Consider the following 16,914-nt stretch of genomic DNA (forward strand, 5'->3'; position numbering starts at 1 on the left):
TCTCTACCTTGAATTCATTTATTAAAACAGGGTTGTTATGCTGTGTGTTCAAATCACAGGAAACCCATCCCTGGGCACTTTCTCACACATTTGAATCCTGTGGAGGTCTGCAGTGTTGCTGGTCATTCTGGTTCATCACTTGTACCAACAGAATTGATAGGGTCATTTTCTGTTCCATTAGAAGAGAGGATTCTCCTTAGACCTGGAAATGCTCCATTAGTGCTTGTTAACTAGAAATACAATAATTGAGGAGCTGGTAGGAAAAGATTTTGTAGTAATCCTGATCTCTAAATTGGAGCATAACCATATAATAATTAAACATGAAAATATTTAACCGATATGACTGATACAAATAAGCCCCAAATAAGCCAACAGTGGAATTGAGTGCCTGGAAAGATGTTTTATTTCAGATTATTTTCACCTCGTGCTGTATATACAATATTATCTGTCTGCTTTCATGTCATGCAGTTGATTCTGGAGAAGCAGATGTGGTTTTAACTGCATGAACTCTTTTGAACTTCCTTCCACCTGCATGGTCTTTGAATGTCAGGTGAAGCATGCAACTTCTATTTTACTTGTATTATTTTCTGTTGTCTTAAGAAACCAGAAGACAACAAAAAACTTATCATGAAGAGAAGCAACCTGCTCTCAAATCTTACTATTGGGGAAAAAAAATCACAAAACATACATCTCTTGTAAAAGCTAGCACAGTGAATAAGAATTAATAAAATGTAGACTTTTTTGAGTGAGGAGATGTGAAGATGTTATCACATAAGTTAGTGGGGAGCTTGGAAACAATGGCTTGTGGTTACTGCCCCTAATGTTTGAATACAAACCCAAAGTCAAGCCAGAAGTTTTGGCTATGACAAACTTGTAAATTTCCAGTGTAAAATCCAGTCTAACATTTCAGAGGCAGAGGTGTGGCTTCAGCAGAATAGAAACTCTTGGAGAAATGAACTCTAAGAAGTTTGTGTGCTGTCTAATCACCAAGTGCCCATGCATTGCTTCAGTCAGGATGTGGCTGCCTTCTATAAAGTGACGAATCAGTGTCATCTGCAGCCAAGCCTAAGATCAACTACCACTGTGATATATAAAACCCATTTTCCAACTATGAATTTAATATTGTAACCTTTTCATTAAACAATGATATAACATTAACTATTTCTAGAATGTAATACTTATAGGCATTTGTGTATTCCTGCTAAATTGCAATATGCTGTTCCTCTTAATTAACCTCTATTGTGGACAATGTTTTGCTCCCTTTATACAAATTGAAATGCTCTATAGGTGTAACATTCTCAACTGAATCAATTTTTCTTTCTCAGAAAGAAGTATTGTCAGTTCTGCCCTGCAGAGTTGCAGAACTGAGTGATGCTACTATGTACTATTAAATGAGTATGAAGTCTCTGTCTTAAAGGAGTGGATTGGCAGGGAATATGAGAGCAACTACTATACCTTTCACTGCCTCTCACCCACCAAACCTGTAGATAAACAGAGAAGTGTGTGATTCCAGGAGCTGTCAATCATTACCTTGGGTTTGGTTAGGCTTGGCTGCCAGGAGGAGGCTGTGTCCTTCAATTCTGAGTTTCCTGAATCTGTTTCTTTTAAGCTCTGAGCAATCTCTATCACGGTGATTTAATTATTGAAATGATATGTTACATTTCAGCTAGAAAAACATAAATGTGCATTATGATAGTATAAACCTATGCAGATGAGATCTGTCACTCCTAGTGACAAGCCTGAGAAAGGAGAGTTGCATTGGTCATGTTTGGGGTGGCCATGACATTCTTCATACCTTCAGTGAGGACTCAAAAATAGATGGTTAACCTATGAGAAAGTACAGCTGCAACAGTGCAGTAATTTGCTGGTTTCTCTTTCAGAGTTTCTGTTACTGTAGCCAACTTATTGTTAGTGGAAGCTTTTAGAAAGGATGGAGATTGAGGGGGGGGGTGGAAAGGGGGAAGGTTATTGTCTTTTTTTTAAACAGGATCAGCTTTCAGTGGTGAGCATGGGCTGAGCTGAGTCTCATTCCCGTACGTAGAGAATGGCTGCAGGCAGTGTATGCAGCAACTACCACAAGATCTTGGAATTTCTGCATGAGTATTTCATATCTCTTGGAAAGCTGCCAAGCAAAATTTAATTGCTTGTGGTGAGATCTTTCTCTGTGGCTAGACAGGGCATTGAATGCTTTTGAACTTTTAAATTACTATGGAGCAGCCTGATCTAGCATGGTTGTGTTTAACATACAGATACATAATGAGAGATATTTCTTAATCAGATAGAGTTCTTTGATGCACTTTTTAGTGTTACATATACCAACTCTCTTCAGGGAGAGGAAGGGAGTTCTTGTAATAACATACGTGTTTGTTTTTCTGTTTAGTAAATTCACAGGTGTATGGTTTTTCCTGTGTCTGCCCAGGAAACCACGTCTTGTCTCCTGGAGAGTCTGTTGGAAAAGGTCTAACGCCAGAAGCTGCAAAAGAACTCGGTCTCCCTGAAGGGATTGCAGTAGCAGCATCTCTCATTGATGCACATGCTGGAGGACTAGGTACTTAGTCACATATTTACTGTTCTGGGAAGCAGGAATGTATTGAATTAATTTTAGCTTTTTTTTTTTTTTTTTTGCATAGCCAATTTTATATCCAGCAGCTTGCTCAGATGCTGTTCTTATAAAATAGTGTAACTAAAATTAAAAAACAACGGCAACAAACAATAAGTACCAACATTGAATATCTCTTTATAGAAAAGCCCTCAGGTATTGCTGCTTATTTCTTAGCAGCAAACTTCCAAATTGTGCATTAACTCCTGTCAGCTCCACTTTGAATTCCTGAACTGAAACACCATTGGGCTGGCAAGGCAATGTGATGAGTGCACATCTACGGCTTAAAATTTGGGGGATAAGCAAGAAAAATAAAAACTTTTCTCCGAGCAAGAACTCTCATGTCTATGTTGGTTTTCCTTCCTGTTTTTAGGAAATATTCATCCTTTAAATACTGCAGTGGGTACTTTTTCATGGAAGTTTATGCTAACAGAATGCTGGATATGTACCAACAACAGTGCTTTTGGTCTAGGAGTAAGATTAGATAAATACTGTGCATCTAAACTAGCAAACAAGAATAGAGAGAAAGGTGGCCTATGAGAGGCAATCCCCATCTGAGACTTTCACCTTTTTTCCACAGCTGGACTGTGAAAGGCTTAATGTTAGTGTTTATAGACAGTATTCTGATGTGCTCAGTTTCAGATACATTGAAATATGTTTGAGAGGCTCATCTCCTTTATTTTCTTACTATACTGTTATAGTTATCTATATAGAGTAAAAAACAAAGTGATTCAATGTAACTTTTTCAGCAGGAAATGGAGGTTTTTGAGTTTGATTAGTTAAAAAAAAATTGTTACCTCAGGAAGTTTCAGTGTTATTGAAACAGTGCTACCTTTTTGATAACACTATACAAAATTCTTAATATAAACTCATGCATGCCTGTGCTGAGCGGTGAAAAATAAAGCATAAATAGACTTGCAGTTTTCTGCTGCTCTCTACAAATAAGCCCTGTATGTCAGCTATGCTGCTATTTAGTCACAAACTAACTAGGATGGAGGGATACGAGGACTTATCTTTAAAGACACTGATTTTTTGCCCTTGATTTTCTGATTATTTAAGTAACTTTCAACCATAATACTGTGATAATCATGGCAACCATGATAAGAGAAAACCCAGCAGACAGATTGATAACAGAATCTTGCAGTTGTGACCTAAACAAGAAAGTGTTAAGAAAATGTATTATACTAACCACAACACTTGGCACCTTTCACTTCATAAAATCTATGGTTTTGAAGATATAAAATATCCATCAAAAGTTTTTGCTATCCTTCTACAGTGCAGAGAAATATTATTTATGTTGGTAGGATTGCCAAACCAGTCACTACACTGCACATTGATCTATTAAAAAATAATGGTCAAGAAAGCATGGTTTGTTATGTTGCTGCAATGCCATGCAAGCAAGAATACAACTTAAGAAGAGAAGGAGAGGGCAAAAACTTCCATTTCAGCTTGTCTTTAACTGATTTAAGCGTAATTAAATACGTGGTGAAGCTTCACTGCAAATCTGCACCATTCTGCAAGCAGTATCCTGGCACTTCTCTGGCATCTCCCAGTATAAATTTCTGCTGTAGGCTGAGTGCTTGTTATATTTGTCCTCTTTCCTGTGCTGCCCTGCATGTAGAAGCTTCACGCAGAAAGTTACAGCCAAGTGCAGCTCCTCATAGGGAAGGACTAATCTGTTCTCCTGTAGATAGTTCTGTCTGACACAGACAGCAGCAGCAGCCAATACAACAGCACTGGCAGCCTTCCAGTCTGCTGCCAAGTTCTCCTTTTTACCAACTCATCCCCTGACAAAACACATCAAACAGTGTGTGATAAACTGTCAACAAATAAACATACCTGCTGTGGTGCCTTTCCTACCAGGGCAGTTTTTTTTTCTGTATGTTAGCATACTCCTTAAGGTAATGAAGGTCAGGTTGTAGTTGATACAACGCTTAAAGATCATGATGATAAACATGAACAAGAAAACATCTTGTGTCCTCATGCATCTGTAATAAAAAAGAAATATTTTATCAGAGTTATTTTATAGCTTTGTTTATTGAGAAAGTAGAATTTTATGATTTGTGGTAGTGGTGTGAGATATTTGGCAATTATTTGTGCATGAAAAAGCACTGTTTTGTGAGGGTTGGCTTGCTCTTCACTAAAATAGCATTTTGATTTTATTTTAATAGGAGTAATTGGAGCAGATGTGAGAGGACATAACCTGCCATGTGAAAACCAGCCAATTACATCACGAGTTGCTCTGATCTGTGGAACATCTTCGTGCCACATGGGGGTAGGTTGTATGTATAGTCCTAATTTGTGGAGAGTATAGTAACTTATGTGTTTGGAGAGAAAAGTGACCTTTGTGCCTCTCATCCTTTCCCTTGATTTTTTTTTTTCTGTTAACTCTGTCTTTACCTTTGGTTATTAATTATATATTACCATGCATTTAGCAAGGACTTTAATAGTAGTAGCAATCAATACTGAAAAATGACATGAAAAGTAGAAACCACGATGCTAGAGTGGCTTAAAGAGCAGGCTGAAATCTGAGCCAGACTCTGAGCTTGAGTTATCTGTGACAAGCTTGTCACTAATGTGTTACAGAATAGTGTCTTTGGAGAAGGAATGCATGTCTCCAGTCACAGCCCTTTTCCGCCACCACTTCACTTAATCAATATAAATCATTCTACCTCTGTAAGTTGCCATGATCTATGGAATTACAATCTGTATCGTGACTAAAAAGAAAGAAAAACCTTGATAAGCAATTTTCTCTTCGCTAATTTTTCTCGGTGAATTAATACAAAAGCTTTTTCTGAAATTGCAATTAAAATTTAGTGTCTGCTTTTGAAATTTATACCTTTTTAAAATGTATGAGTCTGAAAGCATTCCATTTAGATAAGTACCCTTTTCTGCCACATTTTTTATTTAAAACTCATTTCACTCTTAAATTTAGACTGATTATTGACTTGTTTTTTTTACTAAATGAGCAAATGGCAGTTGGAGTGCTATTGAATTTAGAGAGGTCTAACGTGCTTCATAGAGAGAGATCTCCTGTAGAGAAAAAGAAAGGAAGCAGATAATAAAGCATCAGGTTTAGCAGAATCTATAAGTTGCCTTTGTAGTAACAGCATGCATTAAAGTGATCTTGTCACGTGGATTGTAGTGCAGCAAAGCATTTAGGCATGATTGAATTTAAAGATAAAAATAATCCCAGTATTGTGAAGCAGGGCATTTAACAAAAGCTTAGATGCTGTAAAACAATGGGGAATATATTTGGATTCCTTCCTAAGCTGTAGATTTGAACATCTAGTGTGCTGCTATTAGCTTACTTTGTCTCTGAAAAATCACATTGGTGTCTATACCCATTAAGGTGCTGGAATGGCACCCTGCAAACACCAGCTCTGGGGGTGAAGTTGCCCTTCTAAGCATGCCCTTACTTTCGCTGTTTGCAGTTCATTTGGTGAAGGTCCTTCAGAAGAAGCTGTTTGTGTGAACTCTTCCTAACCTATTTCATTTAGCTGAGTTAGTTTAAATCATTAAAATAAGCTGGGTTAATAGATACATAATACTGGGCTAAAATGAGCTAAGAACCTCTCAGTCAGTTTCCCCAAAAGGTCTGAGGGCAATGTTAAAGGGCTGGAAATGAGCCAGCTGGCTGTAACTTATTCCTTTAGTGTAACTCACCCTGGAGGAGGACTATGTATGGTTATTTATTAATTTCTAAAATATGTATATTGGTAAATTCTAACGTAGTTCTGAACTCAGTTCACAACTGCAATTGGGGGGAAAAAAAAACAACAAACTAAATGAAAGCATATCAGTGTAAAGACTTTAAAAGCACTTTTTGTCTGCATACTCCAAGATGTTGTGAGATGTGGCCCCATTAACTGCACTAATGCAACAGAAGTGGCATGATAACGTCCGTGTTGATGTTAATCATTGTTCTGTTCTGTCATTAAAGCTAACCCGAAGTGTGCATACACTGTACAACATAGACAAGATGGAACCTTTCAAGACTCTTAATCATTTGAATGCAAACTCAGAAATAGATGTTTGTGCAGCGTTGGGTTTATTTAAATGTAACTACTCAGCATTTTATAATCATTTCCTTAACCACCTTCCTTCGCTTATCTGATCAGAGGTATAGCAATCTTTAGCAGGCAAATTCTAAACTTCTCTGCATTTAATCTATGGAAAGATTTTGGTTTACTGTTATTTTATCTATTACCTATGTACGCTACATGAAATGAATGCAGAGCACACAGCGCAGTTGTATTTGTGTTTTAACGAGACCTATATGCAGCTGCATTTGGCTGGAATTAGCTGTTCCTTTTTTTAATTAGGGCTATAAAATGAAAGTATATTATACTTGTGTTTTGATAGAAATATATATTTGCTCTCTCTGTGTGCACCAAGGGACCCTCAGGGCTATAGAGATTAATCATCGAGTTTAATTTAATGCAGTGGGAGAGAGACCTGTGTGGTCAGGCGGGCATTAAAAAGTGCCTTTGATCTGCCTCAGGTGCACTGAGCTCCAGTGAGCCAGCAACAATAATACCTTTGTGAGATGATCAGAGACGAGAGAGGGAGAAAATGGCCTGTGTGGAAACTCAAGGCCGTCCTTTGTTGTGGTTCTGGCAACCAAAAGAGCCAACTGTCAGGAGAACTTCAGCAAACAGAAAGCAGGGTGAAAGTACGGCTGGATTTTTTTCAAGAGATTGTAACAGGAAACTGTTCAAAATCATCTGCTATGCGTCTCTCCCCTCCCTTCCTCCTCTTGGTGGGGGCTGGAGTATTACTGCTGCTGTGTCTGTTGGTACAGTATTTCCACTCTCAGACCGAATCCTCCATGAGTCACAGAGTAGGTATTGCTTGAACATGGCATTTACTTTAAACTTTGAAGAGAAACTACTCCATGACCCAATTTTTATTACCTCAAGGACTCTAGAGATCTTGAACAAAAGACTTTCCTAGTTATGCCTTTGATATTTTAGAGAGTACAAATGTGGAACCTAATTTTACTCATGGCTATAATAGTTTGTGGTAAAGCTATCACTTTTAAGAGAAGATCCACTTCTAAGAATTAACCAGTGACAGTTTTGGATGATCAAGCATATGCAAAGCACTGTGTTTCTGTTGAGATACTTAACTAGCTTGTGAAAGAGGCAAAAAGCACAGTGTAATTTGGTTACTGAACCATGGCCAGGTCCTAGCAGGTAGCTGCTGAAAGTCACTGCCACCTAAGGGCTCATCCATTATCCGTGCTTGGGGACGTGGGGGCTGATAGTCTTTTGAATACTTTGGAGCAGTTATTCATTTTATGTGATATTCTGCTGCCTCCTTTGCCCAAGCAGAAGTCATCAGTGCAGTTTGCTTTTGAAATGGCAAATAAGCTGTCCTTTTGCTTTTGAAGGTCGATTCCTTAGTGTAGGGCTGGGATTCATTTGCTGTGGCTTTGATCTCCGAGCAGAGTAGGTATTCCTTTCAAGTGATGGTACGCAGTGTCTGGCTGTTCTGCGTAGGCTGCTGCCGCCCATCGGGCTTTGTAGGAAGGGTGTCTAAGCTCCAGCACCCACACTTAGTTTTGGAACTTAAAGGAAACTTTGCTTGTGCCACCACGGCAACTACACAGTGTCCTGTACCAGAAAACTCCTAGTATTCCTTGCATAAATCGAGCAGTACTGCTGCTTCTTTCTGATAGATGAACATTGCAACTTCCTGTACCCGCTAAAGAATAACGCCTTCTCAGGGACACTAAATTCACTTTTTTCCCCCTCATAATAACGTGTATTGTGAGAGACTGTAAGCAATTTGAGAGTACAGGTTGCAGGACAGTTGTTCCATTTTGGAAATACTTGTCATCCTCGCCCTAATACCTTTTTGAATTCATAGCTGAAGGAATTAGAACATCATCTAATGGGAGCATTGTCTGGGCTGATTTCAGCTTACTGAGGGGGGCACTGAATTTGCTGCCGTTTTGAAATATAATGGGTTTTGTCTGTTTTGGTGTGTTGTTGTTTTTTTTTTTCCATCCTCATTTATTGATATGGTCATTCTTCAGTCATTCTGTTTTCTTTATCAGCGCTCTGTATGCAAAACTTACTTTTTGGGATTGTCAGGGAGTCTTTTTTGGTTTGGATGGAGTCTCTTCTTTTACATCTTTTTGTTACTCCTCTACCTCTGTCATTGGGAACTGACTCATCTTCTGTGGTGCACAAGTTGTTTTTTTTCCCCTGGTGGTAATGTATGTGCGGTTTGAAGTTTAGAATTCAGTCCTTTTTTAAAATTTGAGAGCCACAAGTCGTTTATTTTCTATCTTGCTTATATTCACTACGTGATCTAAGAGACTGAGTTTGAGCAGCAAAATGGGCAGTTTGTTTTGCTGTTCCAGTGCTTACTATGGATTATTTTAGGAAGAATATCCCGTATTCTGTTCTACCAAGCCTGACTAGTCTTTGCCTGTTTTCTTCTAAAGGAACTTCAGCCCAATTTGCTTCTTCTAAATTTGTTCATTTGATTCTCGTGATGACTGGCAAACACAATAGAGCTTCATTGCTCCACAATATCCACCCAAGCTGCCAGCTTTGTTCACACAAATAGAGTGCAAAGCACGTTTCCACCCCCAAAGCATGCACAGTACGTGTCCTTTACAGTACATCCTGCAGTGGAGGCTGCAGAGACATGCTGGCTCGAAGTGTTCTCATAGCCTGATCTCTGTAATCTCGGTGGGAGCCAGACCAGCAAGTGGATTCCGTATATCTTGGCTCTGATACCAGAGTCTCCTCTTCAGAACATGCCACGTTGTTAAAGCAGCAGACCTTAGAGTAATTACTACAGAAGGACTCCTCAGCTGCTTGAAATCATCTGCGATGAGGGAAAAACTTGCAGAGACCAAACAGCCGGGTACTTGCTTTCCCAGCTATATTTAATCTCATCGGATGGCACTGAGCAAAGTGTTTCTAGAGCTGAGAGCTGTGTGCAGCGCTTCAGCCTCACGCCCTGCAGCACGGCTGCACATGTGGCCCTGCTGTGAAACGTGCAGTCTCCGTGGGGACAGGGCCAGAAGCCCTCAGAGAGGAGCCTGGGTGCCAGCTGGCTGTGACCCAGGTTCAGCAAAGGCAGCAACTTGTCCTTCTGCTGACCAAGGAAAAGGGGTTGGGTTTGGGAGGGTGAGATGAGAGAGGAGGAAAGCAGGAGGGGGGAAAAAAAACACAAACAACACAAAAGCAACACTTCTGAAGCTGAGGCAATCTAGAGAAATTTTTGCAATGACCCATGCCTGCTTTTGAAATTGATAAGTGCTTCCCCTCCTGCTTTTTTAATATTCTCCTGTTCTGTAAGGCCAGTTCTACAATGAATCATAGAGCTGGTGTCTTTCAAATGGGAGAACTGAATTAGTGTCACGGGAACCTCTCCTTTGCTCTGTCCTCATTCAGTTCAGTTCTGCTAGCTTATATATCGAGTTTGGCAGCAGTCACAGCACTGACTTCCCAGCTAATGAAGACATTTTATATTCAGGGAGGGCTGTGTGAGATGAAAATGACATTTTCTTCATGACTGTTGTTATAGGTTGCCCATCCTTGCTCTACACAGTGTCTTCTAAGGAGAAGGTCACAGGGCCTGCTTAGATATTTTTCAGCCTATGGCCCTGGAAGGGTTACATAGCCATAAAAATGCCACCGCCTTCTACTCGTCCCTCAAAGACGTTCTCCACACCCTTTTTTTAATGAGGCTGCCTCGTTCCATGTTCTAGCATCCTTGGTTTGCAAAAGAAACAAACAAAGCTGTAATATCCCCTGCATTGGCATTAATTTGACATTGTATGCTTTGTTTGCTTTGTTTTGTTTATAATAGGCAAGAAGTAAAATATTTCTGCTAGCAGGGCATATAAAAGATTGTTGCTTTTCTGACCTCATTATATTAATAAAAGCTAGGAAGAATTCAGTAGTGGTGGGACATCATGTGCAGGCAGCCTTCAAAACCCAAAGCACTTACTTGCAGAACTAGTAAACCACAAAGCTTCAGATCTTAAAATGTAAATAGGAAGTTGGAGAGTTTACTTTAGAGCCAGCAGTGGTGAGCCTGCATAATGTTTATTTCTGCTTGCCTCCCAGCCTTTTCTGAAGCTTGGCAGAGATGAAAGGAAGGGTTTTTCAGAAAATGAGTTATTAAAAGTTTTTGTTATGAGCAATATTTCTTTGTTCCTGGCCTGGCATAATTCAAAGCTCAGGTATGCTTTGGTGGCTGAGAGAATAGGACATTCCTATTCAGTGCTTGCCTGTCACAGAAACCCAAGTTTTGCATCACATCACTTTGTGGGTAGTCAACCTGTTCATGGGGATGCAGCTGAAAACAGTACAGTCACTATATTGTACATGCCCTAGATAATGCTTAGCAACATTTCCAGAAAGCTGCAGTCCATTCTCCTTTCCTTTTGTGAACAGATCATTTGAGTTCAAAGACTTGAAGAATAGATGGGGATAGAGCAAATGCTTTGAAAAATATTCTCCTTGGAGCCTATATGAGGACTGATATTCTACAGGCGTCTCACTGACATCAGTGAAAATGCTTGCTTTGAAAATTCCAGCAGATGCAGTGGTTTTCATACTGCGGTTAGCTGCAAACCATCCTGTGTGACATGCAGCCTTATATTAGGGTATCTGTTTTATAATACTAAGCCTTTCTGCAGTGTCTTCTCTTTGGTGGTCTCAGTGTTCTTTGCAACGCTGAATGAATGGAGTAACAGAGTGGGAATTATTTCATTTTTATTAGATGGGAGACTGAGACACTTTGTAGTTTAGTAGATTTTTAATTGTTAATCTTTACTTTTACAAACTGCACCTATACAGTGCTTTGGGACCGTATATTTGGGTGAGAAATTTTGCTAAGTTTGTTTAAGCATGCCAGATTTTTCCTTGTTCTAAAATGACAGCACTTATATGCTGCAGATGATACTGTGTTGCACTGTATGATAAATGCATCAACCAAAGATGTTTTCTTCCTTCTCTGGATTTTCTATTCTATGACATAAGCACAATGGATGTGAAGGCTGGACTTCCTCCAGATATGTCCCCTAATAGGGCCCATCTCCTCTTTGTCACTGCTTGACTCTTGTTTTGCCTTAGAAAGCATGAGCTTCTTACCTACCTATGCTGACACTAGTAAGATTTGTCTAGTCTGCCTGCCAGAAATACTTTCACCTGATATGTACCCTCTACTGTGGCATTGAATGTTACCTGTTAGCAGCTCAGGCAGCCACCACTTTGTATCTTTAATTCTTAACTGTAGCTCTTATATATTTTAATAGGGTTTGGGGTTTTTGTTCCTCTCTTTAAGGAGGGAGACTAGATTCTACAGCAAGGAAACTTTAAAAAATAAAATTGTTTCTTCATTTATGTATAGATATCACAGTACTGTAGGGAAAGGATAAAACAACTTGATTTTGTTTTATTGTATTATTCTTGTTTATGTTCACAACAGTCTATCACCAACTGTGGCCCTCCTTTGTAACAGAAGATTGTCCTGTTTTCTATATTCTTCAAAATGATGATGCCAGATATGACATGTATAACATCTTATTAATGCTGCAAACTGACCAACTGTGACTTCTCCCTTGAGCCCAAGAAGAAAATATTAGCCTGAAGCTCGTAGTCTTGATCAAGCCTGAGTGTCTTACTGGCATTTCTAGGACAGACAGATAGGGGACTCCTTCAGATCATAAGCATATTTCTGTATAATTAATGGTCTTTCCAGTTGGCTTGTTTGCTGTGTTTTTGTTTGGTGCCACAAATTTATCATCCTGCTTTCTTGGTGTGTCTAGATCTCATGGTGAACCAAAAGGACAAGCGATGTCCTTCTCTGATGCTAATCTTTTTCTCAGAAGAACTTAGCTGAACTGTGAAGCAATGATTAAGATTCAAATGAAAGGGATGTCCTTATTCATCTGCTGGGATGTCTCTGGGCCTTGAAATTATTAAACACAATTTTCAAGGGAATACAGTAATTGCATGAAAAACAACTTCATTGTTTTGTGTCGGTTTAAGAAGTTTGGATGTAGCAGTATTTGTAGCAAGTATTATGGGATTTGGGATCAAAATCCCAAATGCCAGTTAATACTGCTGGTGTACCATGTGATTCTGCCAGATTGCATCTGTCTGCAGTTTACCCTGCTTCAGTGACTTAGATGGGGCAAGGTTCGTTAGCAAGAAAGTAAATCTCTTTTCATACAATCATTCTGGATGCAAATTAGGAGAAACATTAGCTGCTGATTTTTTCCCAGTGTCAGCTGGGAATCACAGTTTATGCTGAGTTCATTGTTTATAACTGTGGGTGAAGGCCTGAGGTTCTCTCCCAGTGTTTATTCTGACCTTGGGAGTTTGTCTCAGTAAGTAAGGGCTGAATAAACACCAAGTAAGGTTCTCAGGATTTACCCACTTAGCTATTCAAATAAAAGCATGTTTAAAATAGTGTGTGATGGCATATCCCATATAATGTAAATCGACTTCCATTAACTCAGAGGTATTGTAAAAGAAGATTAGTTTTACATGTAAGTTTGATACTGTTGTTGGTAGTGGCCTGCACTAATTGAGGAGGTATGCCTACCAAATGGTGAAAAGGAGAAAAATCTCTCTAAAATGTACTGCATTATGCAGTAAATAAAATCTTAAGGTGCATAGGAAGGGCATCCAAAGTAGATAAATAAGCCAGACCTCATTTGAAAAGTTTTTTTTTCTTTGATATTTTTGCAGTTGCAGTGAGAACTGCAGGTTTTGAAGAATAATTCAACCCTGTAAATAATAAGAAATGTTACATTCATGCAAGAGAACTTGAGCTACCTGTTTAAGTGCCATCTGGGATTTGTCTCCCATCCTTCCCTTAAATTTCTGTTACATCAGCTACTGAGCTTCAAGTGCTTCAGGGTTGTCACCATCTGATAGAATGGGTTGGCCAAGTTGGGCTGTCCAGATTTCATACTTACCATGCATATTAGAGATGACAGTGAAAATACTTTCAAGAAAAAACAAGGGTCTTATGGTACAGTCAATGGGAAAGTATGTAAAGCAGGATAGCCCATATCTTTCTGCAATTCAACAATTCTGCCATCAGCTCCTTGTGGAAACATAGCACTCAGAAACTCCCTTATGGACAATGTGTTCCTGTGCTGGCCTGACATTGTGCTGTGATCCTTTAGTTACAGTGACAAGGAATGGGCCCATTTCAGAGTACATTGAGACAACCTCAGGGATTTTTAAGTGTTATTTGAAGACAGAATTGTTATTCTGTCTGGCATGTGAGGTGAGCAGTCACAGTATTTGTATCATAGCTGTTCTGTGTGCACATTTCCTAACCTTTCAGGTTGAGGCTGGTGTCATAAAATGAGGTAAATCATATCTATAGCATATTTGTTTAGGAACAAAAACTGAAGCTGAGGGACTGCAAGCTGCAGGGATAGCTAAGATATTAAAAAAAAAACAAAAACAAAAAAAACCTCCCATGTTCTTTTTAAAGACTTATATTGATCTCTAAGTCAGCATTATAATAAATGCATTTTCTAATGCACAAGCAAAAAACAAAAAGCATTTTTTACTGAGAGATTTCTAGTGTTCATGCAAGATGTGCTTTGTTTGCAATCTCAGTGTCTTCTAAAGATTTGGCATCTCATGCTGGTTGGAAGTGGGAACAAAAATACCAGGGATTGGAAGGATACTCTGGGGAAGGATTACTGTATGATTGCCCTGTGCCTATGGTCTTCCCTAAGCCATTTGCTGTTAGCCACTGCTAACAGGTGACTGAGCTATATGGATCTTTTGGTTTGACTTTTTTATTTTTGTTGTTACATCATTGAAAGGAGATAGTTTCTGTTGTGATAAACTTTCAGGAATTTAATTTAGCATAGCAGCAAATTTAGTCTTCTAAAGTGATTATTTTAAATGTCCTGCAGTGAGTTGTCTGTGCAGAGAGATTTATAATCTTCACATCAATTGGCATTTAGTGACAGTGAGAATCTATCATGGAAGTAAAAATAAATGAGTGGTATAAATTGTTCCAGCTCATTTGAAGCCCTATATCCCCAGCAGCATAACTTTAGAAGAGTGTTGAATAGCATTTCAGCAGAGGATACAAGTAGAAGCTATTGTGTAACCAGACAACCTTTCAGTCCATTTATCAAAACACTTGTAGTTCCCATTTCAAGAAAGGCGACACAATAAATATGTGCAAAAAAAAAGGTTAATCTGTATATCTATATCCAGACATTTCACAAAAATAAAACTAAAATAAATCAATATGGTACTGTTATTCAGTGCTTTGCAAAAAACTTATCAATCCATGAAGAATGTGAGCTTTTTTTTTTTTCCTCTTTTGGACACTGAAAACAGTGTAATAGATTAAAACTCTTTTTTTCCAATTTATGTAAGAAACCATGGCCTTTGAGAGTGAAAAGACAAAAAATAATACACTACTGTGCACCTATGTTTGCTTTCCCATGCAGTGGCACAAGATGTGCCTAATGTTAATGGATGCTGAAAAATGGCAGAATTTAAGTGTGAATATTCAAGCCTGTTACAGTCAAAATCTATCTAGTATATAGGATTTGTTTCAAAGCTGAGCATTTGGATAGGGTCCCTGAGAAGACATTTGAAGTTCTTCTTGAAGCATCTCTGATTTAGGTGAATGGAAATGGTGAAAATTGAGTATGCCTGGAATGGTTACTCATGAATTCATTCTTATTTGAATTTTTCCAGAGTTGAAACTCTCTCAAGTTGTCCCAGGCTTAGCTCCAAGTTTGTTTCCTGACATAAACATGGGAGGTTAACCTCACACGTAAGAAATAAAATTTTACAGCGGTGCAGATTTTCTTTTGAGGACAACAGTGTTGTTTCTGTGTGTTTCAGGCGATTCAACCCAGAGGCAGTTTTAGATTTGGGTACTGTGCTCAGGTTTCCCACTGCTCCCATTCTCTACTTCTTGAGGCTTATCTCATCTGTGACTCTGAATGACCTGTTTACCTGGAAGTACTCTCTCTACTTTCCTGGCTTCTCCTGGTACTGACACAGAAGCCATTTGATCAGCTGGTCCCAGCCCCTTTCTAGGGGCAATTCTCAGGTCTTGGCACCAGTGTCTCAACCAGCATAAGCAACCAACGTTCCTCAGAAAAGTTTTGTATAAAACCTCATTTTTCTATAAAGAAAACAACTCCATCTTAGCCCTCCAATACTTTTTACTTTACTTACTTGTGATACCTTCTTAGAAGATCATCAGATGAATCACATACTCACTAGTCTATTGGTTTCAGGAATCCTTTCCTACATTTTCAGTCTTTTGCCTGTTGCTTAATTCCAAGGATAGATCTTAGTGCCCTTATTTTCTGTTCATGGGTTTCAGTTCTACATGAACAGCATTTGGGATCCAACTTCCAAGATGGTAGTGCAACCAAACTCCAAACTGGCATCATCTTCCATCAGATGTGAGGTCAGTGACCCCAGTTCAAAATTATGTATGTTACTTGGAGTTTAGTAGTCACATGGGTGCATTACTCACACGAATGCAGATGAGTCTGCTGCTCACAATGGGTCAGTAGAGTCATCTCTGAGCCATCAGGAGATGGCTGCCAGCTCTCTGCAGATCTCATAGAAGGCTGAGAAGTTTGTATTTATTCATGGACAATGACTTTTCTTTCGTCTCTCTCTAATTGCTCATCTCAAGAGTGTCCCTAAGTAGTGTGATACAGATACCATTAAGCCACGCCCATCTTCCAGCTTGTGCTTTGAAGTAGCCAAGTACCAAACACTCATGTCTTGTTACAGCTTCAATTTTCTCAAACTGGCAAATTACAGAGTAAGTTGACATGAGGCTTGAGGAGTGCATTGTTCAGATGTAGTCCTCTCACCTTTTGTGGTCAGAGCACTCCTGGTAAGGTAAAAGATGAGGTGGCAGAGAGATGCCCTGCACTTCATAACAGTGCCTTGTGTGTTTTTCCATGGTGCACCCTCCTCATTAAATAGTGGGTTGTGGATCACAATTAGTTTGTGATATCTCTTTTCCTGCTCATAATGCCTTTATAATGGCACAGGGAGAAAAATGTAGTTGTAGGCTGTCTCTGTTATTATCATAAAGTATGTGAAGGACACTCTCCTTATGCAGAGCTAGGAAAATACTTGTTTGAATGGGGAGGAGCTGCAAGGACATAGCTGTTGGCCTTGTAAAAGTTCAGTGCTTAAGTACTGCACATTGTGTGGATTTCCATATCACTTCTGAACTGGAGCACCCACTCTGTTTTTGTTCCCTCTTTGTGAGAAAGAAAATAGCAGGGAAGGCTTAATGCAGCCCTAAAT

General features: G+C 39.1%; 1 protein-coding gene across 18 annotated transcripts in view; it reads left to right on the forward strand.

Annotated features, from left to right (window-relative positions):
* The window catches only part of FGGY (FGGY carbohydrate kinase domain containing), a 284,438-nt gene that overhangs the window by 214,897 nt on the left and 52,627 nt on the right, over nucleotides 1-16,914 (forward strand). For 17 of the 18 annotated variants that reach the window (XR_016469373.1, XM_090146739.1, XM_090146742.1 and 14 more), the window contains 2 exons: nucleotides 2,381-2,548; nucleotides 4,771-4,874. Coding sequence is in view for 17 of the 18 variants with exons in the window: in XM_090146739.1 (XP_090002865.1) it covers nucleotides 2,381-2,548; nucleotides 4,771-4,874 (272 nt within the window). In the remaining variant the exon portion in view is untranslated. The remainder of the gene's footprint in view (nucleotides 1-2,380; nucleotides 2,549-4,770; nucleotides 4,875-16,914) is intronic. The other variant, XM_090146737.1, reaches the window with a different exon arrangement.

This window comes from Phasianus colchicus, chromosome 9, assembly GCF_987193195.1.
Source record: "Phasianus colchicus chromosome 9, bPhaCol1.hap1.1, whole genome shotgun sequence".
Classification (NCBI taxonomy): domain Eukaryota; kingdom Metazoa; phylum Chordata; class Aves; order Galliformes; family Phasianidae; genus Phasianus; species Phasianus colchicus.